This window comes from Sminthopsis crassicaudata, chromosome 1 (genome assembly GCF_048593235.1).
Source record: "Sminthopsis crassicaudata isolate SCR6 chromosome 1, ASM4859323v1, whole genome shotgun sequence".
NCBI classification, from domain to species: Eukaryota; Metazoa; Chordata; class Mammalia; order Dasyuromorphia; family Dasyuridae; genus Sminthopsis; species Sminthopsis crassicaudata.
In genome coordinates, this window is record NC_133617.1 from 564510413 (window position 1) to 564531748 (window position 21336).

Here is a 21336-nt window from a genome sequence, read left to right on the forward strand (position 1 = left end):
GAGCTTTCACAAATTCCCAACAACCATGATTTTAGGAATCACTTTCATCTTAATTAGAAATTTTGCATATTTGTGATACCTTGTTGGTTTTCCAACATTTATTTTGGATTCAAGAAGATAGGAGACATCTACATTCTTATATTTGTATATCTACTTCAAAAGAAACCAAATATATAGAAAAGTTATAAATTCTTGGGGATAATATTCTGATATTAACTTACCTTTATATGATTTTTTCTTATTTGAATTTTTTATTAAACCTTATCTGAATGTACCATAGGTTTTATTTTTCATTTTTGATTATTGTTCTAGATTTTAATGGGGGATATCATATTTATATTGTGTGTGTGTATATACACACATACATACATACATATAATATATATTATATTTATATAATATATATTATATTGAGACATTTAAAAAATAAAATAAGATTGGGATATTTACTGTGAAAAATATCACCAATTATCTTCACCATTTACTATAACTTTAAAATAAGTTACTATATTTTGTAATTTTCTTTTAAATAAGTAATCCATTTTAAAAGGTTATCTACATTAAAACTTAATTTGAACTATTTCGCATTTTTGTCTTTTTGTCCAGATTTACAAATGGGATTTTTTGTAAAGTGAAGAAAATTCAAATTAAGGGACAAAAAAGAATGGAAAACAAAATAAACATTGAGCTTCAGAAAAGGTGATTTTCTCAGAAATTTATATAGAAGTTCCTATTAATTTTTCATTAAATGTGGTTCATGACTACCAACACAAATTCACAACATATATATTTATATATATTTTAAACTAACCCTTTTGCTTTTCTCTTTCTTTTTGCTCTCATTGTCATTTTCTTTCACCTTGTCTTCAGAGTGCTGAATCCTCATTCTCAAACTCAACTGCCATCCCTTTTTTTATTCCATTCAACAAAGATTTTTCTTTTGGACTTCATATGGGATTTCATTTTGCACTTGTGTAATGCAAATATTATTGTGTTATTTGCAGTTATTTATGTATCTATTCTTTCACTTTGCTACATTGTAAGCTCCATGAGGGCAGAGAATATGCCATATTTAAACTTTGTATCTACCCTTACAGCTAGTATAGAACTTTTCACAAGAACTTTTGCTTAATAAATATCTGATAAATTGAACTGAATAAAATAATTAAAAATAACTATAGATTATCACCATGCCATTTAGTACAATTCTTTAAAAAAGACTTTTGAATTATTTTTATCTTCTTAGAAATTTAAAATGCTATTATTGGTACATTTAAATTTTTCCTTAGATAAGATTTTAAGCAGGGATTCTGTTAGTATATATTTACTTCAACATTTCAATATGTATAAACCAATTACTAATACTGATCACAATCCTTTGAGATTTAAAAAAAAAAGAATTATCTGTAACTGAAAAAGTCCATTACCTTAAAGTCAATCTGGTGATAACTCTCCACAAATTGGCCAGACTGATTGTGAGAAGACAAATACAGCCTGTCAATGGGTCTATATTCTAGACTGGTGTAAGTACACCCTGTTAGTGTCTGTGTTCTACCAACCTTGACCTTTGAGAATCTGGGGTCACTTCTATGCCATAATGAGTCAGATGTTAGTGAAAGAAAATCTAAACTGACAGGTGGAATATTTAGTCAATTAAAATAATCTTGTAGAATTCCCTATAAGTCAAATTAAAATTAAACTTGTTAAATTAAAATATATTTTTTGCTCAAATATATAAAAACTTTTAAATTAAAATACTTTGGCCTATTCATATCTATAAAATAAGTGATACTATTTAATTTTTAAAAACATTGTCCAAAACAAGTATAAATTTGAAACAGATTCTTTTTACATACAATATTATTTTTTTATCTGAAAATTAAGTTCTAATTAGAATTTGGTAAATTATTTGCTACTTGTGTAAATTTATGGCCTCATCAACATAAGTTCTTCTAACACCAGTTCAAAAATTTTTTATTTTCTCAGAAATTTCTATAGAAGTTTCTATTAATTTTTTATTAAATGTGGTTCATGACTACCTACACAAATTCACAGCATATATATACATATACTCAAAATGTACATATAAAATACAGATAGGCATTCCATACACACACACACACACACACACACACACACACACACACACACACACACATATTCCATATAAACCAAACTGAAAAGCTTCTGGTTTTAAAAAAATATTTCATTAATAGTTAAATATGGGAGCAATATTCAGGCTTATTATATGAAGGCCCTCCTCTCTATATCTGACAGATTTTTGTACCAATTCTAGCATGAGGTTTTTGATAATATTCTAGAACCTATTTAGAGTGTGTATGATGTACCTAGATAAAAACGCCAATAAATTACAAATGTGTCATTAGAGTTTATGAACAATCATTAAATATCATCATTAATTTGTCTTTTAAAGGTATTGAAGTGTGCCTTCAGTGACTAATCATACGTCTACTTCTCAGAATTGTTTGGAGGATAAGATGAGATAATCTTTGTAAATATGAACCTTAAAATACTATATAAATGCTAGTTATTATTTATTTCAAAGCACATGCATTTCCTTATTCTTTTACCTTTTAGTCAAATATTTTTGTTTATGTGTGGGAAATACCTTAATTATGGATTCTTTAGCTCCCTCTTGTAGTAATTCAGGAAGAACCTAATGATTTTTGGCTTAAATGTCTTAAAATCTGATATTCCATAAGATTCTTAATAACGCATTGTATATAGACAACACAATTTGCTTATTATTGAGTCTCAACTCTGCCATTAACAAAATGTGTGACATAGGACAAGTCATTTGAACTCTCTAGCCCTTGTTTTCTTCATTTGTGAGATTAATGAATTAGATTAAATGACATCTTTGGTATCCTCCAGCTCTGACTCTGTGATTGGATCTGGAAATAAATTATAAGACTACAATAGATATAGACTATTATGAATTAAATATTTCTCCCAAATCAACTATTTTGGAAGCTGAACTAGATTTAACAGTAAATATTTATTTAGTCCAAAAATTAGACACTCATTTAAGTGACTTCTTTATATAAGGCCCTGTGCTAAGTAAGCATTGGCAATATAAAGACACAGATTTAGTAGTTCCTGTTCCAAAGAGCTTACATATGACCAGGGGAATATACAAATATGTGTGTGTGTGTGTGTGTGTGTGTGTGTGTCTGTGTGTGTCTGTGTGTGTCTGTGTGTCTGTGTGTGTGTATAATATAATTAATAATGTATGTAATAATAATAAATATATATTATATATATATATAAATACAAAGCATATGCAATAAAATACAAATTTTAGTACAACACTAAGAATTCAGGTTATATACCATGGAAGATGTGAAAGAAAAAGCATAGTTGTTGCTTCAAGAAATGTCCAATTTTTATGATAGAACTGACATCAACACTTTAACCAAATGAAAACTATATTCATAGAACAACATATCAAGAGGAATCCAGTGCATTGGCGGACCACACTGGCCTGAATAAGGTATTCAACATCCAAACACATTTACTTTCAATTATACCTAAATAATTCATTGATTTGGCTCAACATGCATCTTCCTTTACTCCTATAAAGCACTGATTAACTATGGCTTCCTGTATTTGGATTGTTTGTTTAGCTTGTTTTTCCCTTGTGAATTCTTTGAAACTGAAAATTTGGGGTTTTCTTGGCAAAGATACTAAAGTGGTTTGCCATTTCCTTCTCCAATCCATTTTATAGATGAGAAAAATGGCAAACTGGATGAAGTGACTTGTCCAGGATCACACAGCTAGTAAGTTTCTAACGTCTGATTTGAACTTGGATCTTCTAACTCCTAACTCAGCACGTTATCCATTGTACCACCTAGTTGCCCATGACCCACCTTAGAATATAAAGTAAAAGCAACTCTTCCAGTTCCTTCATTTTGTTCAATTCCCCGAATGTAGATGATACTAAAAACAAGTTTAGATTAATTTTTAGATCATCTTTGGGCAGTGCCTATACAAATTGATCAGAGTCAACCAGAGCTTGTAGTACTATTGTATACCATTGATTCAGGCCTTCTGTTTTGAGGCAGGAGTCTAAATAAATGATTGTGGAAGAATGAAGTGTGGCAAAGACTCAGTAGGTCTTCCTCACTAAACTGTTTCCAGATAACACCCCCAGTGGCAGGGACAAATTCACCTTTTCTTCACCTTGAAACTATGTCTTAATTAAACCATGGCATCTTTTGATCACATCTAATTTCACTGTTTCATAAAGACTATCTACAAAAAAAAGTACTTTATTGTTTATATATAAGGCTTAATTCTTATAAGAAAGGGACTAAAATTGCTCAGAGTAACTATCAATCAGATGATTACTTGGATCTGATTTTTACATTGACTAAAATGTTAACTTCCAAAAATGTAACCTATGTTAAACCTATGAAATTTAGTTAAATCTATAGAAAGGAAATTCTAAATCTATACAATGTGTAATTTGGTGGTAGTGTTGAGTTGAGTGATCTGCTGCATCAGTTTTCAGAGGGACCTGAATGACCACTAATAGCACTTTCTCTCAGATTCACTATCACCCAGTTACCATTCATCTCTCATTTCTAGTACACAAATGAAACTTTCAGACTTTCACAATTCTGATTTCTATATAGAATTTCTCTTTATTGTAGATATCACCAGGAAGAGGATACTTTATTGAATTAATTCTCTTATAGATTGGAAGTCTGTGTTAAATACTTTTTGGGAAATGCTTGCAATTCATGCAGCTCCAGTCTGTTATACAAAATGCTCTTATAGAGTAATTTGAAAGTTTCCAAAGGTGGTGGTGTTATTATGTAATATTTCATCAAACCACATATGATTTTTCTTCATTTTAGGAAACCCAACTCATCACATGTTTTGTTTCTGAATACTATAGAGCCCCAAATTTAAACTTTAATAATAGAAATTAAAATTGAATATATAGAACTGATATGCAGCAAGTGCATTTCTCTAATTAAGTATTGCAAAATACATGACAATAAAAATAATTAATGGAAAACAACAAAAGCTTGCATCAATAAGATACTGTATTTCTCTTAGGACTAATATTTTATTCTAATTAATCCTTATAGAATTCCCCATGAGGTAGATGAGGGACAAAGACCCCCTTTTTATAGATGAGGAAACCAAGGCACAAGCAGGTTAAGTGGATTGCCAAAGGCCATTCAATGAGTTAGTGATGAAGTCATGAAATGGCCCACATCTTTCTCCAAGGACATCGCCTTATCTGAAGTATTGTTGCTATGTAGCAAATAAGAAAGATGACTATAACATTGATATGAGCAAAAATTAGATAACATGCTAAATCCTAATATTGAAAGTGAAGTTATAAATTATACATGGAATAATCATCTATATAGGAAAAAGACTTCTACCTTCAAAATTGTGGTCTTTCTCCTGTTTCACTATTAAAAAATTTTTATTTGCATTTTACAATATCTGTTACTCAACTTCAAACAAATGCAAATGTAACCGTGGTACAAAGTAGCATTTGTGCCACCAATACTATGAAAAACCCTCATGTGTGAATGGGTGGTTAATTAGGCTGTATTAGATTAATCCCATGTCTCCATTGGTTGTAACAAATGAAAAGATAGTGTGCATTGTCATGGGGATAGACATTTAAAGCTGAATGTAAGTTTCATATTTTTTCCATGTGGTTGGTCAGCCAGGACTTCCTTTTAATTTAATGAAAATTTGGTTTGTAAATCAGAAAACCTTTCTAATTGAAGAACATGTAAAGAAGGGATCTGCACATTTTCTTAGAAATTGAAATTTTGTTTATTGCTTGATGTTAAAAAATCACACACCCATATGTACATACACAGAAACCCATCCGATGCACCCCTAAACAATGGATTTTATAGAAAATGGATAAAAGCTTCCCTTTTAGGCCTACATAGAAATTTAGGTAAAGGCATGTATAGAGATACCTGATATTTCTAATATGATAATATTGCTTAGGTGTTAGGAGAATATTTGTGATAAAAGGTCTTAAATGTCCTTTTTTAGTGACATTTTGAGATAATTTTAGCCAAAAGTCATATTCTCCTTTTAAAATAATTACATATAGATTATAGTTATTATATAAGAAAAGGCTTGCCTTCTATTTAAACAATGTTGAATAGTTAAATGTAAATTTCAAGTAGTGGAACCTAATTTTTAAATTAGAAAAATATTCTAGACTACATGTATGTTTTGCTTTGTCACTATACTGTATTCCATTCTGTAGAACAAAGACTGGGTGCATAATGAGCCAATGTAAATGAAGTCAAATCAGCAAAAGCATGGTGGGGGAGGGGAAGGTGTAAAATATGTCAGTTGGTATAATGACCAGGGAGTAGAGAATTTAAATGTTTAATGCCTGCACATTTAGACTCATTTTTCTGTCATCTCTTTGAATGGGTAGACTGAGGTGTTTGAAAGTCCAGAATGAAAGCATCTCCCCCTTCAACTCAAAGGATTATTAATGTTATTTACCAGCATGTATATCATCTGTGCATATATTCATATACTGCTTGTTTGTCTGTATTTTTAAATAAAGAGCCATGGTAATAATTAGAAACTAATCAGGAAATGCCGAGATTTTTTTTTTAAACTCTCCTGCACTGAATGCCAGCTTTCCATCGCCCAACCATGATGGAAGCTCAGAATACAATAGGAACACAGCAACAATATGAATTGCAAATACATGTATATCTTTCTGCACAACCTTTCTTATTGACTCTTAATAAAATGAACGTCTTCTAAAAAAAAATCCTCAGCTGTAAATTGCTTTACTATTGATGACAGAGCTTTGGAAAAATACTGCACATGCCTTACAATCAACTAGACAGAGTTGTGTTAAACAGAATTGTTTAGCTTCTGTCTGTAAAATATGTCTCCCTCTCTTATCCCCCCTCCAATAAAGAATGGATCTTCTTTAATAATCTGCTGCTTAGCATGTGTTGCAACTATCCATGTGACCATCTGAGTATTTTACATATCCCACATTTATGAATATAACATGTCTTTATGAGAATGTTTATGTTTAATAATTTTCTCACACACACTGTTAGTGCTAAATATAATGTTTATTTTCAAGATTGTTGGTCAAAAGATTAGCATTGCAGTGCTCCCCCATTACATTTTCTTATATGCAGTGTTCCAAAAGGTGGGTACTCCAAATGACATTTATCAAATCATTTCACTGTCATTCCAATTTAGCTCTTTGGTAATTAGAACTAGAGATATAAATAGCAAAACATGTATTAAGGCTCTATGGTTTCAAAATCGTGTAAAGCTAGTAAATACTTATTCTGAAAAGAAGCATATTGATATTATGAAAGTGGAGCTTTGGGGAAAAATTTCTGCAAACCAATTGCAAAGTAAGCTAAAATTCTGATTTTTTGTGCTAATTGAATAATTTAGTAGTATTTATGCCTTTACAGTTGGAAAATGAAGAAAAGATATATTTATTACTGGTGATATGGACTCAAGGGTAGCTTGTTAAAAAATTAGTGAAAAAAGAAATGAACAGAAATACTATCTCTTGTCAATATTTAAGCTTTGTTAGCCTGACATCTAAAGGAGAAAAAATAACATGCTAGCCTTTTTACCTTTGAACTCTTTTGTGAAAAATTTAAATATTGCCAGCCTGAAAGTGCTGAAGTTAATCAGTAAATTTGACCAAGATTTATGAACTTTTTCATTCTAAATGCATTTACATATACACAAGCATATACATGTACATAAATTCACTTTATTACATCCATTTTACACGAACTGAACCGTAAGTAGTTGGAGTACTGAAAAAGCCAATCAAAATACTCTTTCTATATCCTTAAGTCCATAAACCTTTTTAAATGGTCTCTTTAAAAAAAACAGCTAAATTATGGAAATGCAAACTATATTGCAGAATATTTGCCAGTTATATCTTGATTCTTATTTGAAATTCCCACAAGAATATAGGCATGACAGTAATATAAAACATAGAAACAGGCAAAAAGTAGAACACAGGGACTTGTAAATAAATCCATGAATATCAAGAAGCACAGATGCTCAGATTATACATTTTACCAGTCCAGTTCTGTGCTTGTAAACTATAAGTCCAAACATTTGTAAGATACAGTACTGTCAGTTCTACAGAGAGAGAGAGGAAAGGGGGAGAAAGAGAGAGACAGAGAGACAGAGACAGAGAGAAAAAGAAAGAAAAAAAAGAGGGGGAAAAGGAGGAGGGAGAACACAAGACAGACACAATAACGCATAATAATGTTAACATTTCTATATGTCTAATAGCTTAAATATGCCATGTCTCACACCATCTATACATTGAGGCTAATATAAAAATTAATATTTTTATCAATAGTTCCTCTTTGAATCAAAAAAATTTACAAAAAAGGAATTTGTTTTCAAAAGAAAGAGAGACAGAGGGAGAGAGAAGGGGAAGAAAGAGAAAGGGAAAAAAGAGAGAGGGAGACAGAGAGAGAGAGAGAGAGAGAGGGAGGAGAGAGAGAGAGAGAGAGAGAGAGAGAGAGAGAGAGAGAGAGAGAGAGAGAGAGAGAGAGAGAGAGAGAGAGAGAGAGAGAGAGAGAGAGAGAAGGAAAAGGAGAAATACTTAGAATGGCAATATTTTCAAGATACAATAATATTTGTGAATACCCCATGTTCAGCAAGGTTCATAGCACTCACCAAACACCAGTCTTACATTATTTACATCTTAGCAACGTCAACATGTCTTATTGACTAAGGAAACATAAAGCAATATTTTTAAGCTTCTTTCAATGTTAGGAATGCTTTGCTTAATTCTTTTAATGTTAAAAAAAAGGTCCTAGGCATGTATTATTAAAAATTGTTTGGGCTTTAAGGGAATTGTATTCTTACATGTGTGTTTGTGTAAATGTGTGTATATGTGTGTGCAAATTACAGTTTTCTTGTTTGACTGATACTATGCCTTTAACAAAGAATGACTGAATTGTCTTAACAAAGAAGATGAAGGCTGTATGTGTTGGTTACAATAGAATAACCACCTTCCAGATCTCTTAAATCCACAATATATGTAGTGTGGGTCCTGAGTGGCTTTTGTTTTCAATGTCTTTTGTAAGCTTTTAGGGTTTTTTCTGCATCAAATGTCAAGTTAATTTACAGGGCGCTATTACTGATATGTTTCCTTGGTTTGTGGTTTTCTGTGAAAGGCAGGCAGCTGAGACCAAGTCTTAGGATAGAGGGGGAGGGGCAGTAGGAGAACCCATAACACATACAGTGTGCCAGTGTCTGTAAATTGGCTGCTTGTATGACAGCGGGCCAAGGGAAACCTCTAGTATTCATTTGCATGCTGAAGACTATCTGGGATTAAACTGAACTGATTTTCATACAGGATTTAGACCTGACATTTATTGTTCGGTTCACAGACCTCTTGAAGAAAAGTTTGTTTTCCACTTATACATGAAAAATCTTCTAAGATAAATAAGACTAGCTTAGTAGTAACAGTTCATAAATATCTTTTCTATATTTCTTATGAATTTATCGCATATGATTATGAGACAGATGTTTGACACCAAATTATTATGTTTTTCTTCCTTATCTATGCCAAAGAGAAAATATCTATAAAATCCACTACATGGCATTTATAAAAATGTGTCCATTTAATTTTGGGAACTGAATTTTGCATAAATAAAAAGTATACAAATACTTGATTAAAAATTAAAACAATATTTGAGCAGGAAAAAAACCCAAGAAAGGTTCAATTTTATATCTGCTTCATGTGTTTTTATGAGGAAAGAATAGATTTTGCTTGTACTATAAGCATCAATTACATACTTTTAAGGAAAATATGAAAATTTAAATGATTGCTATACATGAGCCAAAGGTACCAAATTTATAGCATACAATACTTCATTTTCATTGAATAATCGATACATACTTCAAGCATTTTAAATATTCAAGTAATAATCACTGACAGTTATAAAAACTCATAGTACAATGTTTTCAAAATATTTTAAGAAAACCAAGTATTTACTTTTTATGAGAATATAAAACCTATTTTTGATGTGGTACCAGTATAAAAGACATTATATTAGAAATGCTTTACATTGCTTCAAAGTCCCTTTTTTTTTTTGTAGGTCAATATAAAGATTTAACTTAGTCACCAAAGAGGCCTATAGGTCCAGACTTCCAAACTCTGAAATGTTGACTTCTTTACATTTTCATAAATATAATGAATTTTCAAAATGCGCTGAAAATATACTTCATATATTCAGTAAATATAAAACTTAAGATATGTGTCAGCAATTAAAAATATTATTGTTTAGGTCAACACCTTTGGGAAAAGTTACTGTAAAATCTATTACATATTTCAATTTTTAATAATAAATGTAAGTTTCTGAAAATGTGGGACATAAAGTATTCTGATATTTGGTTTTCTCTATTAATATTAAAATATTCATTACTCTTCTGTCTTAAAAAGAGGATAATCTATAGTATGTGCTTCTCAGATTTTTTTTATATTGAATTTATTGTAAGTTCACAAATGTATGAATATGCCTGCCTTCAAATCAATTAAAGACGATGGGCTTATAGTCAATGAAGATTATGTAATATTAAGCTTCTCTTAGATAAAACATTAGTGGGATTTTTAAAAAAGCCAGCTATCACCAGTTTGTATAAAAACAAAATTATTTACTGGGCCATTTAACAAATTTATAAGATGACCCATCTAATATTTCTGTGAAATAATTATATTATATTTACACACGCACAGGTGTGAATGAGCCTTTTATTGGAAACCAATAAGTAGAATTTATAGATATGAAAATATTGTTGAAACTTTGTCATGGGAACATGTTTTTATGCTAAATGTGTGTAAGTTGCAAATGTTTGACAAATATGAATGTAAAATGTGTCTACACATGCAAAAGGAAGAGAATCAAGGCAATTATTTGAACAATTCAGTCCAACCCCCCACTTATGCATGGAATAGATAATTGAAGCAAAAGTGGTTTTTTTCCCCTTGAATTATTTGGATGATTGCTTCAATTCTTCACTTCACTTTATATGTGTATGTAGACATAGTCATTGTGTGTCTTTAAAAGTACCACATTAAAAAAAAATGCAACTGCAAAAGACTGAACCATTTACTATCTCAAGTCTTTAAGCTTAATATACTATCGAAATGATTTTATAATCAATTGGAACTTATAAAAAGAACGATTCTAATCTACTTTTCTAAATGATCATTTCTAAAGCAACATACAGTGATATTTAGATGTAACATACAATTATATATGCATCATGAAAGCTGGCTTTCTCAAACCTACTTTGGCATACTAATGCCATAGTATCATTCATTACTATTTCTATTAGCAGTATACTTCCACAGCAGGCCCTACTAATTGTACAAGAAGTATTCATGACTGTATGTTATCACTATACTCCTGAAGAACATTTAATTGTAAAGGTTTGACCCCAAAATAAAATCCTGAAAGTATATGATTGAGAAAATGAAATTCTGAATCTAGTCAGGTGAGGTGGGGGAGGGTCATTTGCAATCAAGCTAATTTTAAAGCCTTTATTGTTAATACACTTAAAAATATGGCTGATATAATGACTTGATCTCATACAGTTATTTCATCGCTTTAGTGACTGCATATGAAGTAAGTATTAATTACTCCTCCATTTAAAATTCTGGATACAATTCACATATACTAATTTTAAGCTTAAGATGTCTCTCAATCAAATTGTGGAGCTTTTTATTTCTTGAATGTAATTAGTATTGTAGAGTATTCACGACAAACATACTGAACAAGAAAAAGGATTCCTACTTAGTAATCACTGTAAATATGAAATTGTCAAGCTAGTCCTAATTAGTCACTGAAATAAAGATAATATGCAAGCCTCTAGGAGGTGCAACAGACTTAGAACAAAATTCAAATATGCCACAATCAGATTATTGTTTCAAGCAACTATGCTTAATAAAGTTGGTAGATGATGTTTGCCAAATCATTCTGTCAAGCAAGCAGCCACAGTTTAAGAATAATTAAGCAGTTCATACTCATCTTAAGAAGCCAAAGCATAAGAAAATCTTTATGTCTTGGTAGATGTGGAAACACATGAGAATTAATGAAATTTTAAAAAATTAAATAAAAATAATTCTTAAATTTCAAGGCAAAGGATTTCTTTCAAAATATGTTTTCAAAAATAGAATTTTAGCAAAGTATTTGATTGTGTAAAATTTTTATTATTCAAATTCTTACTAGTTCATACTTCTCCCTAGAGAGAGGCCAAGAAAATATTAAAAATACTATAGAAATAAGAAGGATAAGATATTTGTCACTCTCGTTTAAATTGATGTATGCTGCTGTCCTATAAACGTCACATCGGATAACCCTGAAAAATTACCATGAATCTCCATAATTACGCATATTCATGATGGTGTTTTGCATACCGCTAACAGCAGACTGCATGTGGGGTGGGAAGAGTAGTGGGGGAGGGGTAAGAGTGATTTGACAGATTAAAATTATTACCAGTATCATGAAAATAGGCATAGCAACAGTTCCATTTTGTTAGGTTTTGGAAAACAAAAGCATATCATAGAGCCATATTATAATTACATAAATAGGACTCTTCTACCATACTATAAAAAAGTCAAAAGAAATAAAGTGATTAGAGATATTACTGCTAGATGTAATGATTTTTTAGTTATTAGACTATGAGAGTTGGAATTAGGAACTGAAAAGGGAAAGTATTTTAGACTTTTTTTTTCAAATGATGGGGAGCAGGGAGAAAACCATATGGCTCCTGATGTATTCCCACACCATAGATGTGCCGAGTGCGAATTATGTATCTGTATACTTATTCTCTGATAAATATGAGGTAATATTCAGTAAACTGTTAAAAGACTCTGAAGAGATAGAAAGTTGTCTGGTGTCTATCTCAATAGCTTTTTGTGCTGAGGCAGAGAGCAGAGTTAATCAGGGACTCTAGAAGTAATTATCGACAGAGTTTGGGTAGTACAAATGCTTGGGTAAACAGCGATTGTTCTTTCCACAAGATTGCGAATAGAAACAACAATACTGGTATTGTCCTCCACTTCTCATTAAGGGGATTCAGGGATGGAGCTCAGCACTCTGAGGCGGATGGGAAACTGACAGAAAAACTGTGCTCTGAACGGTATCTCTCATGATCCCACTACAACAGGCTCTGGCTTTTGGCATCAGCAGTGCCAGCTGCATTGGGAGAAGCCAAGCCTGTCATACCATCTTCACATCAAATCTTCAGTATACAAGAGCCAAAGCATAGTTAGAGCTTAATGAAGAAACAAATACAAAAGGGAAGATTAGGCCTTGTTAACACTCGCATTCATTTGTTCTTATAGAAACTGCAATGGATGGGTTGTTTTATAGAATTCATTCTTTTCCCTTTAAAAGAGAAGTTACATTGATGATGCATTTTTTATTGTAAATACTCAGGGGGGAAAAATCTTTCTGTTCTGTATAACTCTAAACTAGTACATTGTTTTGTCAAAAATGCCACTTGAAACAGTTATGTCCATGACAACTGTCAAAATTTGTAAATAAATACTTTTCATTTTTATATTAATAATATTGTAGTCCTCTCCACATAAAGCATTCCTTTGCATATGTAAGTAATAACATGGTACTCTTTGGAGAATTAGTGATGTGAAACTTTATCTATTGTTATTGAATTAACAAAAAACAATCTGCTCTTTGAGGCTAAATATTTATATTTCATGGCTCCAAATTACTTTTATCTTCAAATTAATTGCATTTGAGAAAAGGGAACTATATTTTTGAAGTTCACCATAAACTAACCAGAAAGTTTGACAGCAGAATGCTATAGTTATTTTTTTATTGTTGTAAGCAATCAGTCAACTATACAAAGGTGCATTGTGTACAGCTGTAATGTAAAACCTATTTTTGTTTATGCTACATTTAGCTATCTGTCAACCACTTAATATGGAGAAGGTTCATTTTAAATGATGTTATTCTAAAGGAAACAAGAGCTCTTTAATGGAATAATGTATTTACTATGCCACAGTTTGTGTATAGGACCTCCACCAGGAAGATTCATAATGTATCTGTAGCTTTAAAACCTTAGATGCATGTTTAATGAGGACAGGCTACTGCTAGTAGACACTGATGCAGAAGAATATACAATACCTCTGCAGGGTCTGAGACTGTTGATTTTTACAATTTCTCGTACATTTTAAATACAAATTCATAAATGAGGTGCTTTATTTTATCCTTTGCCTCCCTAACATTTTAACAATGGGAAATGTGGACAATAGGATTGTTTTTAATATAGAACTTCTCATCAGTCAATATATCAGAAGGTCTGATTAATGCATGTCTTATAAAAAAGTACTTTTTATTGAAAAATAATGTACATTATTTTAAAAAGTAAAATATGGACAAAGTCTCCAAAATAAATATCTATTGTGACATGAGTAAATTTAGAATTGGTTCCCCTTTATAGTTATATGATGATGACCAAGCATAAAACATACTTCTTACAAATTAAGTTTTTGAGCTGTCTAAATAATGAGATGCATATTTCATAAGGCAGGGCTCTATATCTTAAATATCATGAAGATATTGTCTTCTAAGTTCCTATGCACATAATGCTTAAAGTCACATGATCATATTAAGAACATTATTATGTGTTATACAATTTTTATTCTTCTGTGTTTGAAGGAAGAAATTGTGACTCCTTGAAAATAATATATTAGAACTCTTTTGTGATGCTGATAGTGTCAGAAGATAGAATTATCTTAATATCTTAGACAACATTGGTTATGTTCACGTAGGTCTATGCTTTACTGTATGTAATTGATATATTTGGGAGTGTGTGTGGGGGGTGACATAATTGCAACCATGGCTTTTTAAATCCATGTCATAGGGAACCATGAGTAATGAGTCTACTTAATAAGGAGTTCTACTGTATTTTAAAATATATCACTTTGCCCCATTTTATCCCAAATATTTCCCAATAGAAAACTATTTTTAAATGACAAATCAAGTTGGACCCTGATTGAGTGAACTGGTCTTATCTCAAATGCTTTCAACTGAAATGTTGAAACCCTATTACAACAAATGCATGCTTGTGGATGAATTATTTAAATGACATTTGGCATTTAGAAGTTCACTGTTGTGGTCACTCTGGCATCTATTTAATCACATAGCTGTTGCATACTTTAAATTGCTAGATTTTCTTTATTTGTTAATTTTATTAGTAGGCTCCTCAGCAGTTTGTAATTAAGTATGACAGGTAGATTTACATGATGTCTCCAAATGTCAGTACTGCTCTACAATAGCATTAATATCACAATTTTTGTTAGCAAGTAAAATGAGAGTACATTTTTCTTTATGTTCCATAATACATTCTAAGAATTTTTTTTTTACTAATTACATCAGCATTAATGTGGTCACATTATATCATCCATTCTTAAAGCTATCAGATAAATTTCAGCTGACGTAATCAGTTATGTAAAAAAAATGCAAAGCATAGCTACTCTATTTTATCACAGAATATTTTATCTCTAAGATAACCTATATATGCAGTTATAAAACATACATGGATTATTTGGATTAATTTGAAACTACAGTGTCATACGCTAATGCAGACAATGTTTACAGGGAAATCACATGTACTAAAATTAACATGAAAATTTCTCTCAAAGATATGCCTCCAATACAACAAAAGCAACTTGCAAGTATTTGATAAAATGTGGAAGAGGACATGTAAATGAATGTAAATAATATTTTAAAGTAAAAATCATTGTATCTTTGAAAGATCTTAAATGCATGTTGCTAGTTAGGAAGTAATGTCATATTGGTTTCAGGAATTAGAGATCTAATGCCATAGTTTTTAATGGTCTTAATTTTATTTATTTATTTAACTTTGAAAAACAGACATGATATAGATGTGTCAGTATTTTATATGTATTATTATAATTTGTTTTAAAATTCAAAATTTATATTTGCAAAAGGAGAAGTATATTTTTACCTTAGCTTTTACACAAAGTGTCTATTGTGAATTTTATGTGCATTTTCCTTTAAAAATAAGTTGATTCTGTAGAGAATATCATGTATGATAGTAAATGTAATTTATCTTTTAAAATAAATTTGTTTGATAACGGTAACAAATAGTTTACTAAACTTACTCATATTGCTTCTACCAAAATAACTAAAAGATAGTCATTCAGTGAAAAAAAAATGCATAGAAGCAACCAAACTTGTTACATCTATGCACTCAGAACTTTATGTAGGTTGCCTTCCTTTAGTGAAAAGCACTTCATTGATCATGGAGCCAACTGTGTTTGATCATAATAAATAAAGTGAGGTGGACTTACTTAGAATGCTCAGAGGTTCAGGAAAGCATAGCTCACCTTCAGGTTTGAAGTTCCTATCTATAATTTAAAAATAAGTGCCTAATAGATAATTTAATAAACACATAAATAAAAACATGAAAGCAAAACAGGGCACTAAAAAGTAAGACATGATTTTTTTAACATAGTAGATACGTTTTAGTTTAGTCCATTCAATCCAATAATTTTTAACCATCTGCTGTATCCCAGGTCTCATAGACCCTCCATAAGTTACAGAACAGGTGCCAATCTGCATTGGTATAGAATGATTTCCTCACCAAGAATTCTCTCACTACATCAATAAAATCATAGGTCCATTCTAAAATAATAATAGGCTAGACATTTATGTATAGATAATAATTTAATAATAATAATAACATCTCTGCCTTTAAGATTTTTATATTACAGCCATTTTGCATAAATGCATTAATTATTAGGGTAAAGAGTTTAATATTAAGCTTAGTAAATTCTTTTGAATTCTCTCATTTTATAGTTGTTATAGTATATAACTATACTATAGCATAGTTATAATTTAGATGAATTCTCATCTATACATGAGAATTCTTTCATCTTACAGTTAGAACTTTAGGTCTATGCCAAAGGACTTCCTGTTCCTGGAATGTATGAGGTGTTCAGGAGGAGAACTTTCTAGCCCCTTTCCAGAGCTGTTTATCCACTTTTGCTGTCCACCTGTTAGCCAATTCTCAACTGGGGCTCCATGAAGCTGTAGCATGTACAGTGGCCATACGTTGGCAAACCATCTCAGCAGAATGATTAAACAAAGTCAAGTAACCAACAGGTCTCAAATCTCTCAGTGAGTTAAGGAGAATTTATCCCAAGCATCTGAAGAATTTTCCTGATGGAATGGGCGTATAATAACAATTTGTTCCAACAGCCATGAAGACACCTGATATAGGTAAAGTGAAGTGCTTAGAGCTTGGTCAGGAATCAAAGACACCATGGTAATCCACTACATCCTGAGCCACTTTGACTTTTGTCCTGCCACTGATTTTTGATGACCCAGAAAGAGACAGTGACTTTGCTCAACTTTGCCTCACATATCCAATTCATACACCAATCAATACATCACTTGTGATGCCATTGTCTCCTTCTAATATGATACCTCCATCCCCAGCTTTGACTTTGCCACTATCTTCTTATTCACAGTGAATCATGTTGGAAGAATTCGTATGTGAAAGGCATTGAAATACAATATAGTAGCTTTGTAACTGTCCTTGAATCTTAGGGGAAGGGATTGTCAAAAACATGGGGACATTCCTTCGTGGCTCCTCCCATTGTTTCCAAAATAGAGGAATAGATTCCTATTAGGTGGAGCTGACCAGAGGGGAGAATTACTCTATCTAAGTTGACAATGGCTTTTCAAGGTGCTGGCTTCCTTTCTTTTCTGCATATTTATACAGGCTCAAACTACTGAATTGACAAAGTATTTGGCTGAAAAGAAAAATGTTTTAGTGGCACACTAGGAATTTCTGCATCACTCCAAGAAGTTACTGGAGAACTTCCATAGTCCCTCAACCATCCATGGGAATCAGATTAATCATGTATGTGCTGCTCTGCTTCTCTATGGTGAATCTTCACACTTTACCCAAGGAAGAGAAACTGAGATATATTTCCCTACACTGTTCAATTAGTGAGTTAGTGAGTCAACAAGTATTTGTTAAGCACTTACTATGTATGCACCAGAAACTGTCCTCTGTGTTGGAAATACAAAAAAAAAAAAAAAAAAAAAAAAAAAAAAAAGCAAAAAACACAGTCAAACAAATGTGAGTGGTGGAGCCAAGATGGTAGAGTAAAGGCAGGAACTCACCGTGTTCTCCCTGAAACTACTCCAATTCCTTTAAATAATGATTCTAAACAAACTTTAGAGCCTTGGAACATATTTAAAAATGGAGTAGAACAATTTTCCAGCTGATGACAATTTAGAAAATCAGCAGGAAAAATCTATGGTACTAGGGTGGAAATTCAGCATGCAGTTCCAGGGCAGGCCACACCAGCAGAGCCCCAGCCCAGACACCAGCAAAACAGATGTGAGTAGCAATTTAATTTCCAAGGATGGAAATTGTCCTCAAATTGTATTAATTTTGTGTTTCTGTGAATAGATTTTAAATACTTGAATCATTCAGACTTGGTAATAAGTTGCTACAAGTTTCAGTTTTCTTTCTCTCTCTGCTTACCTTCCCCTAGCACTTACTTCAAGAAAGCAAAGTGATCAGCAGGAATCTTCAACAAAGTAAAAGATTCTTAGGTGCTTTTTGTCTTTGATCATCTATACTAATGTTGGTCCTGTTAGGTATATGTCACAATAGATCATGACTTTGGGTGTGGGAATGAATTCATATTCATATTAACAGATTTCTGTTCTTGAGAAATGACCAGTTTAGACTACATTCTTCCAGGATCATGTTTTGACACAATTTACTAAGATGGTCTACAATTCAGTTTTCATCATTCATGCTTTTTATGGAAATATTTTCTTAGGAAACCATATCAAACATGTACACAAACACACACACACACACACACACACACACACACACACACTCCAAATTCTCTTTTACTATTTCATGAAGGCATATCTTTTCAGACATGACCACATACATTTGGGTTAAATCAAATGTGCTGACTCTATGTAGGCCAACCAAAATGAATACTGCAGCTGTAGGCATTGTGGTGACCTGTTAACCTGAATTTCATTTATGGCTTCTTTTGTATTTAAACTTATGTTTAGTAACCCAGATTTGTGCAGGCAATTAATTCTCATTTGAGAATTAACACCCTACTTTCTAATAAGAACAGGGTTTACTCCTTCCAGATTTTTTAGGATTTGGATTTTATTGCTTTGAATGTCCTTTTAGTGCCAGAAATGAGTAAGTTAACATAAAGCATTGAGGAAGGAATATGATACCAGCAGCCCTCATTTGTAGAGATGTTGCTTTATGATGAATGCTGGCATTTAAAAAAATTACTTTATGGAATTCATGAAATATACCATATTGATATGCTAAGTATAGTCTTAGTCTATTCATATGCCAGCTATGATATGTCATAAGTCCCAAAATGAATATAAAATTTTTAAAATGTTTCATTTGTGAACATAATTCATCTAAATGATTCAAAATAAAAATGATTGTTATTAGTACCTTGTCTTGGCAAAATAAGGTTTTTGGCCTCAGTTTTAAAGAATAGAACCAATTTCAATTAAAAATAAATATGAGAATTTTTATAGTCAGAAGATGATGTCATAAACTATAAGTTATGTCAATGATGTGTGGAAGTATAAAGTTTTAATATGGAGAATTTTGAATGTGCAGCTCTATAAAGGTGACTATAATCAATCAATCTTTGTAAGATTGACTTGGAATTAGTTAATGATTTGTTTGATGATTACTATTCTCTTCCTATGCACAATGGTGCATGTTGACTCTTTGGTGTACTTAAGAGGTTTTTTAAAGTCATTAAATAGTAAGTTTGACTTCTGCCCACTTTTTATTTGGGAAGAGTGATTCTTTAGTTGATATAACTATTTTATTCCTCATAAAGCTTACACTTCCTCTCTGCAAAGTGATTTTTTTTTCTAAACTGTGCCTATTATAAACACTTGAAATGGAAAAGAATGAAGTGCCTGAATATGTTTTAGTTGTGCTGAGTGATCTAAAGATAAATACACATAGATATTTGAAAGTAACTTTAGCATCCACTCATAATCTTTAAATCTAAATCAAATATTGTTGTTCTGGGACAAACATAAATTGTTGCAGTAAATAATAAGATAAATGAATCTTTTATTCAACATTTTGACTAATGAATATTTCTTGAGCAACATGGTTTTTAATAGGGTAAATTTTCCCATTCTGTGACTTCCCCACTGTCCTTCATCCCTTTTTCCTGCCTCAAATCTCATGTCAAAAGATTTGCCAATTCTGAGTTTTTCCAATTAAACATATGTAAAGTTTTGTATCATTAATGAAATCTTCCAAACTTGAATTTAAAGTTATAATGTCTGCCTCAGAGTTCTTTCTTTATAATATAAGCTAGCATTGAAGGTGATTTTAATTTCAGTCAAGCAACATATCATATATATATTCATATATATTACTATAATACATAGAGATAGTATGTTTATATACTGTGTATGTATACATTTATGAATTGATGTATGCATACGTATATGTTTATGTATATACATATTTATATATGACACTCCTTTTGTAAACATGGATCTCCAATTTCATTGACTTTTAAAAATAATAAGAACATAACAACAGTTTTATTCAAGCTACCCCATATGTGTGTATCTTTTAGAATGCAGGTTCTGTTTAACAAACACATATAGATTTTCCAAGTTTACATTCTAAGAATTGATTTGTCTTTGAAACTTTTCATGATTAAAAAACAAAAAAGTTATTTTCTCCATCATTGTCCTTCATGACCAGATGACGAAATTCTTATAGCATGTTTTTGATTATCTTAAAACATTTGAATATTAATAACATGACATGAAACCAAAAAATACATTAGCCTTGCTTCTTATTATACCTACATGTCAATATACAGTATTTCTGCCCTCTGCTGTGCACACATGGCTGAACGTCTGCCACCAATCTATGTCTTTTCTTTCTCCTCTTTCTCTTTCTACCTATTTTCCCCTCTCCCTTTCTAGTCCTCCTTCTCTCCCAATCTCTCCCCAACCCTTTTTTCACCCTTCTTCAATTCTTCATTGCATAGACATATTCGGCACACTGAGTGTAGTTGAGCTGCTAACCTTGCTCAACTCCAGCATTAGCAAAGGGATTCTGTTTCTTGCATGCATTAATAGTGCCTTGCCACAAAAGGCTTTGTAGTTCTCTCCTGCATATTGAGCCTAGCTTAATAACATTCTATTTATGTTAAAGGCACATTTAATC

General features: G+C 31.5%; 1 protein-coding gene across 22 annotated transcripts in view; it reads left to right on the forward strand.

Moving 5' to 3' along the window:
* The window catches only part of LOC141550964 (uncharacterized), a 272765-nt gene that overhangs the window by 106611 nt on the left and 144818 nt on the right, over positions 1-21336 (forward strand). For 15 of the 22 annotated variants that reach the window (XR_012484743.1, XR_012484741.1, XR_012484746.1 and 12 more), the window contains one exon: positions 607-699. The exons of 4 other annotated variants lie outside the window; for them this stretch is intronic. Coding sequence is in view for 10 of the 18 variants with exons in the window: in XM_074282124.1 (XP_074138225.1) it covers positions 607-699 (93 nt within the window). In the remaining 8 variants the exon portion in view is untranslated. Of the gene's footprint in view, positions 1-606; positions 700-870; positions 6615-21336 lie in introns of those variants that run through there. 3 more of the 22 variants (XR_012484751.1, XM_074282127.1, XR_012484752.1) reach the window with 2 other exon arrangements.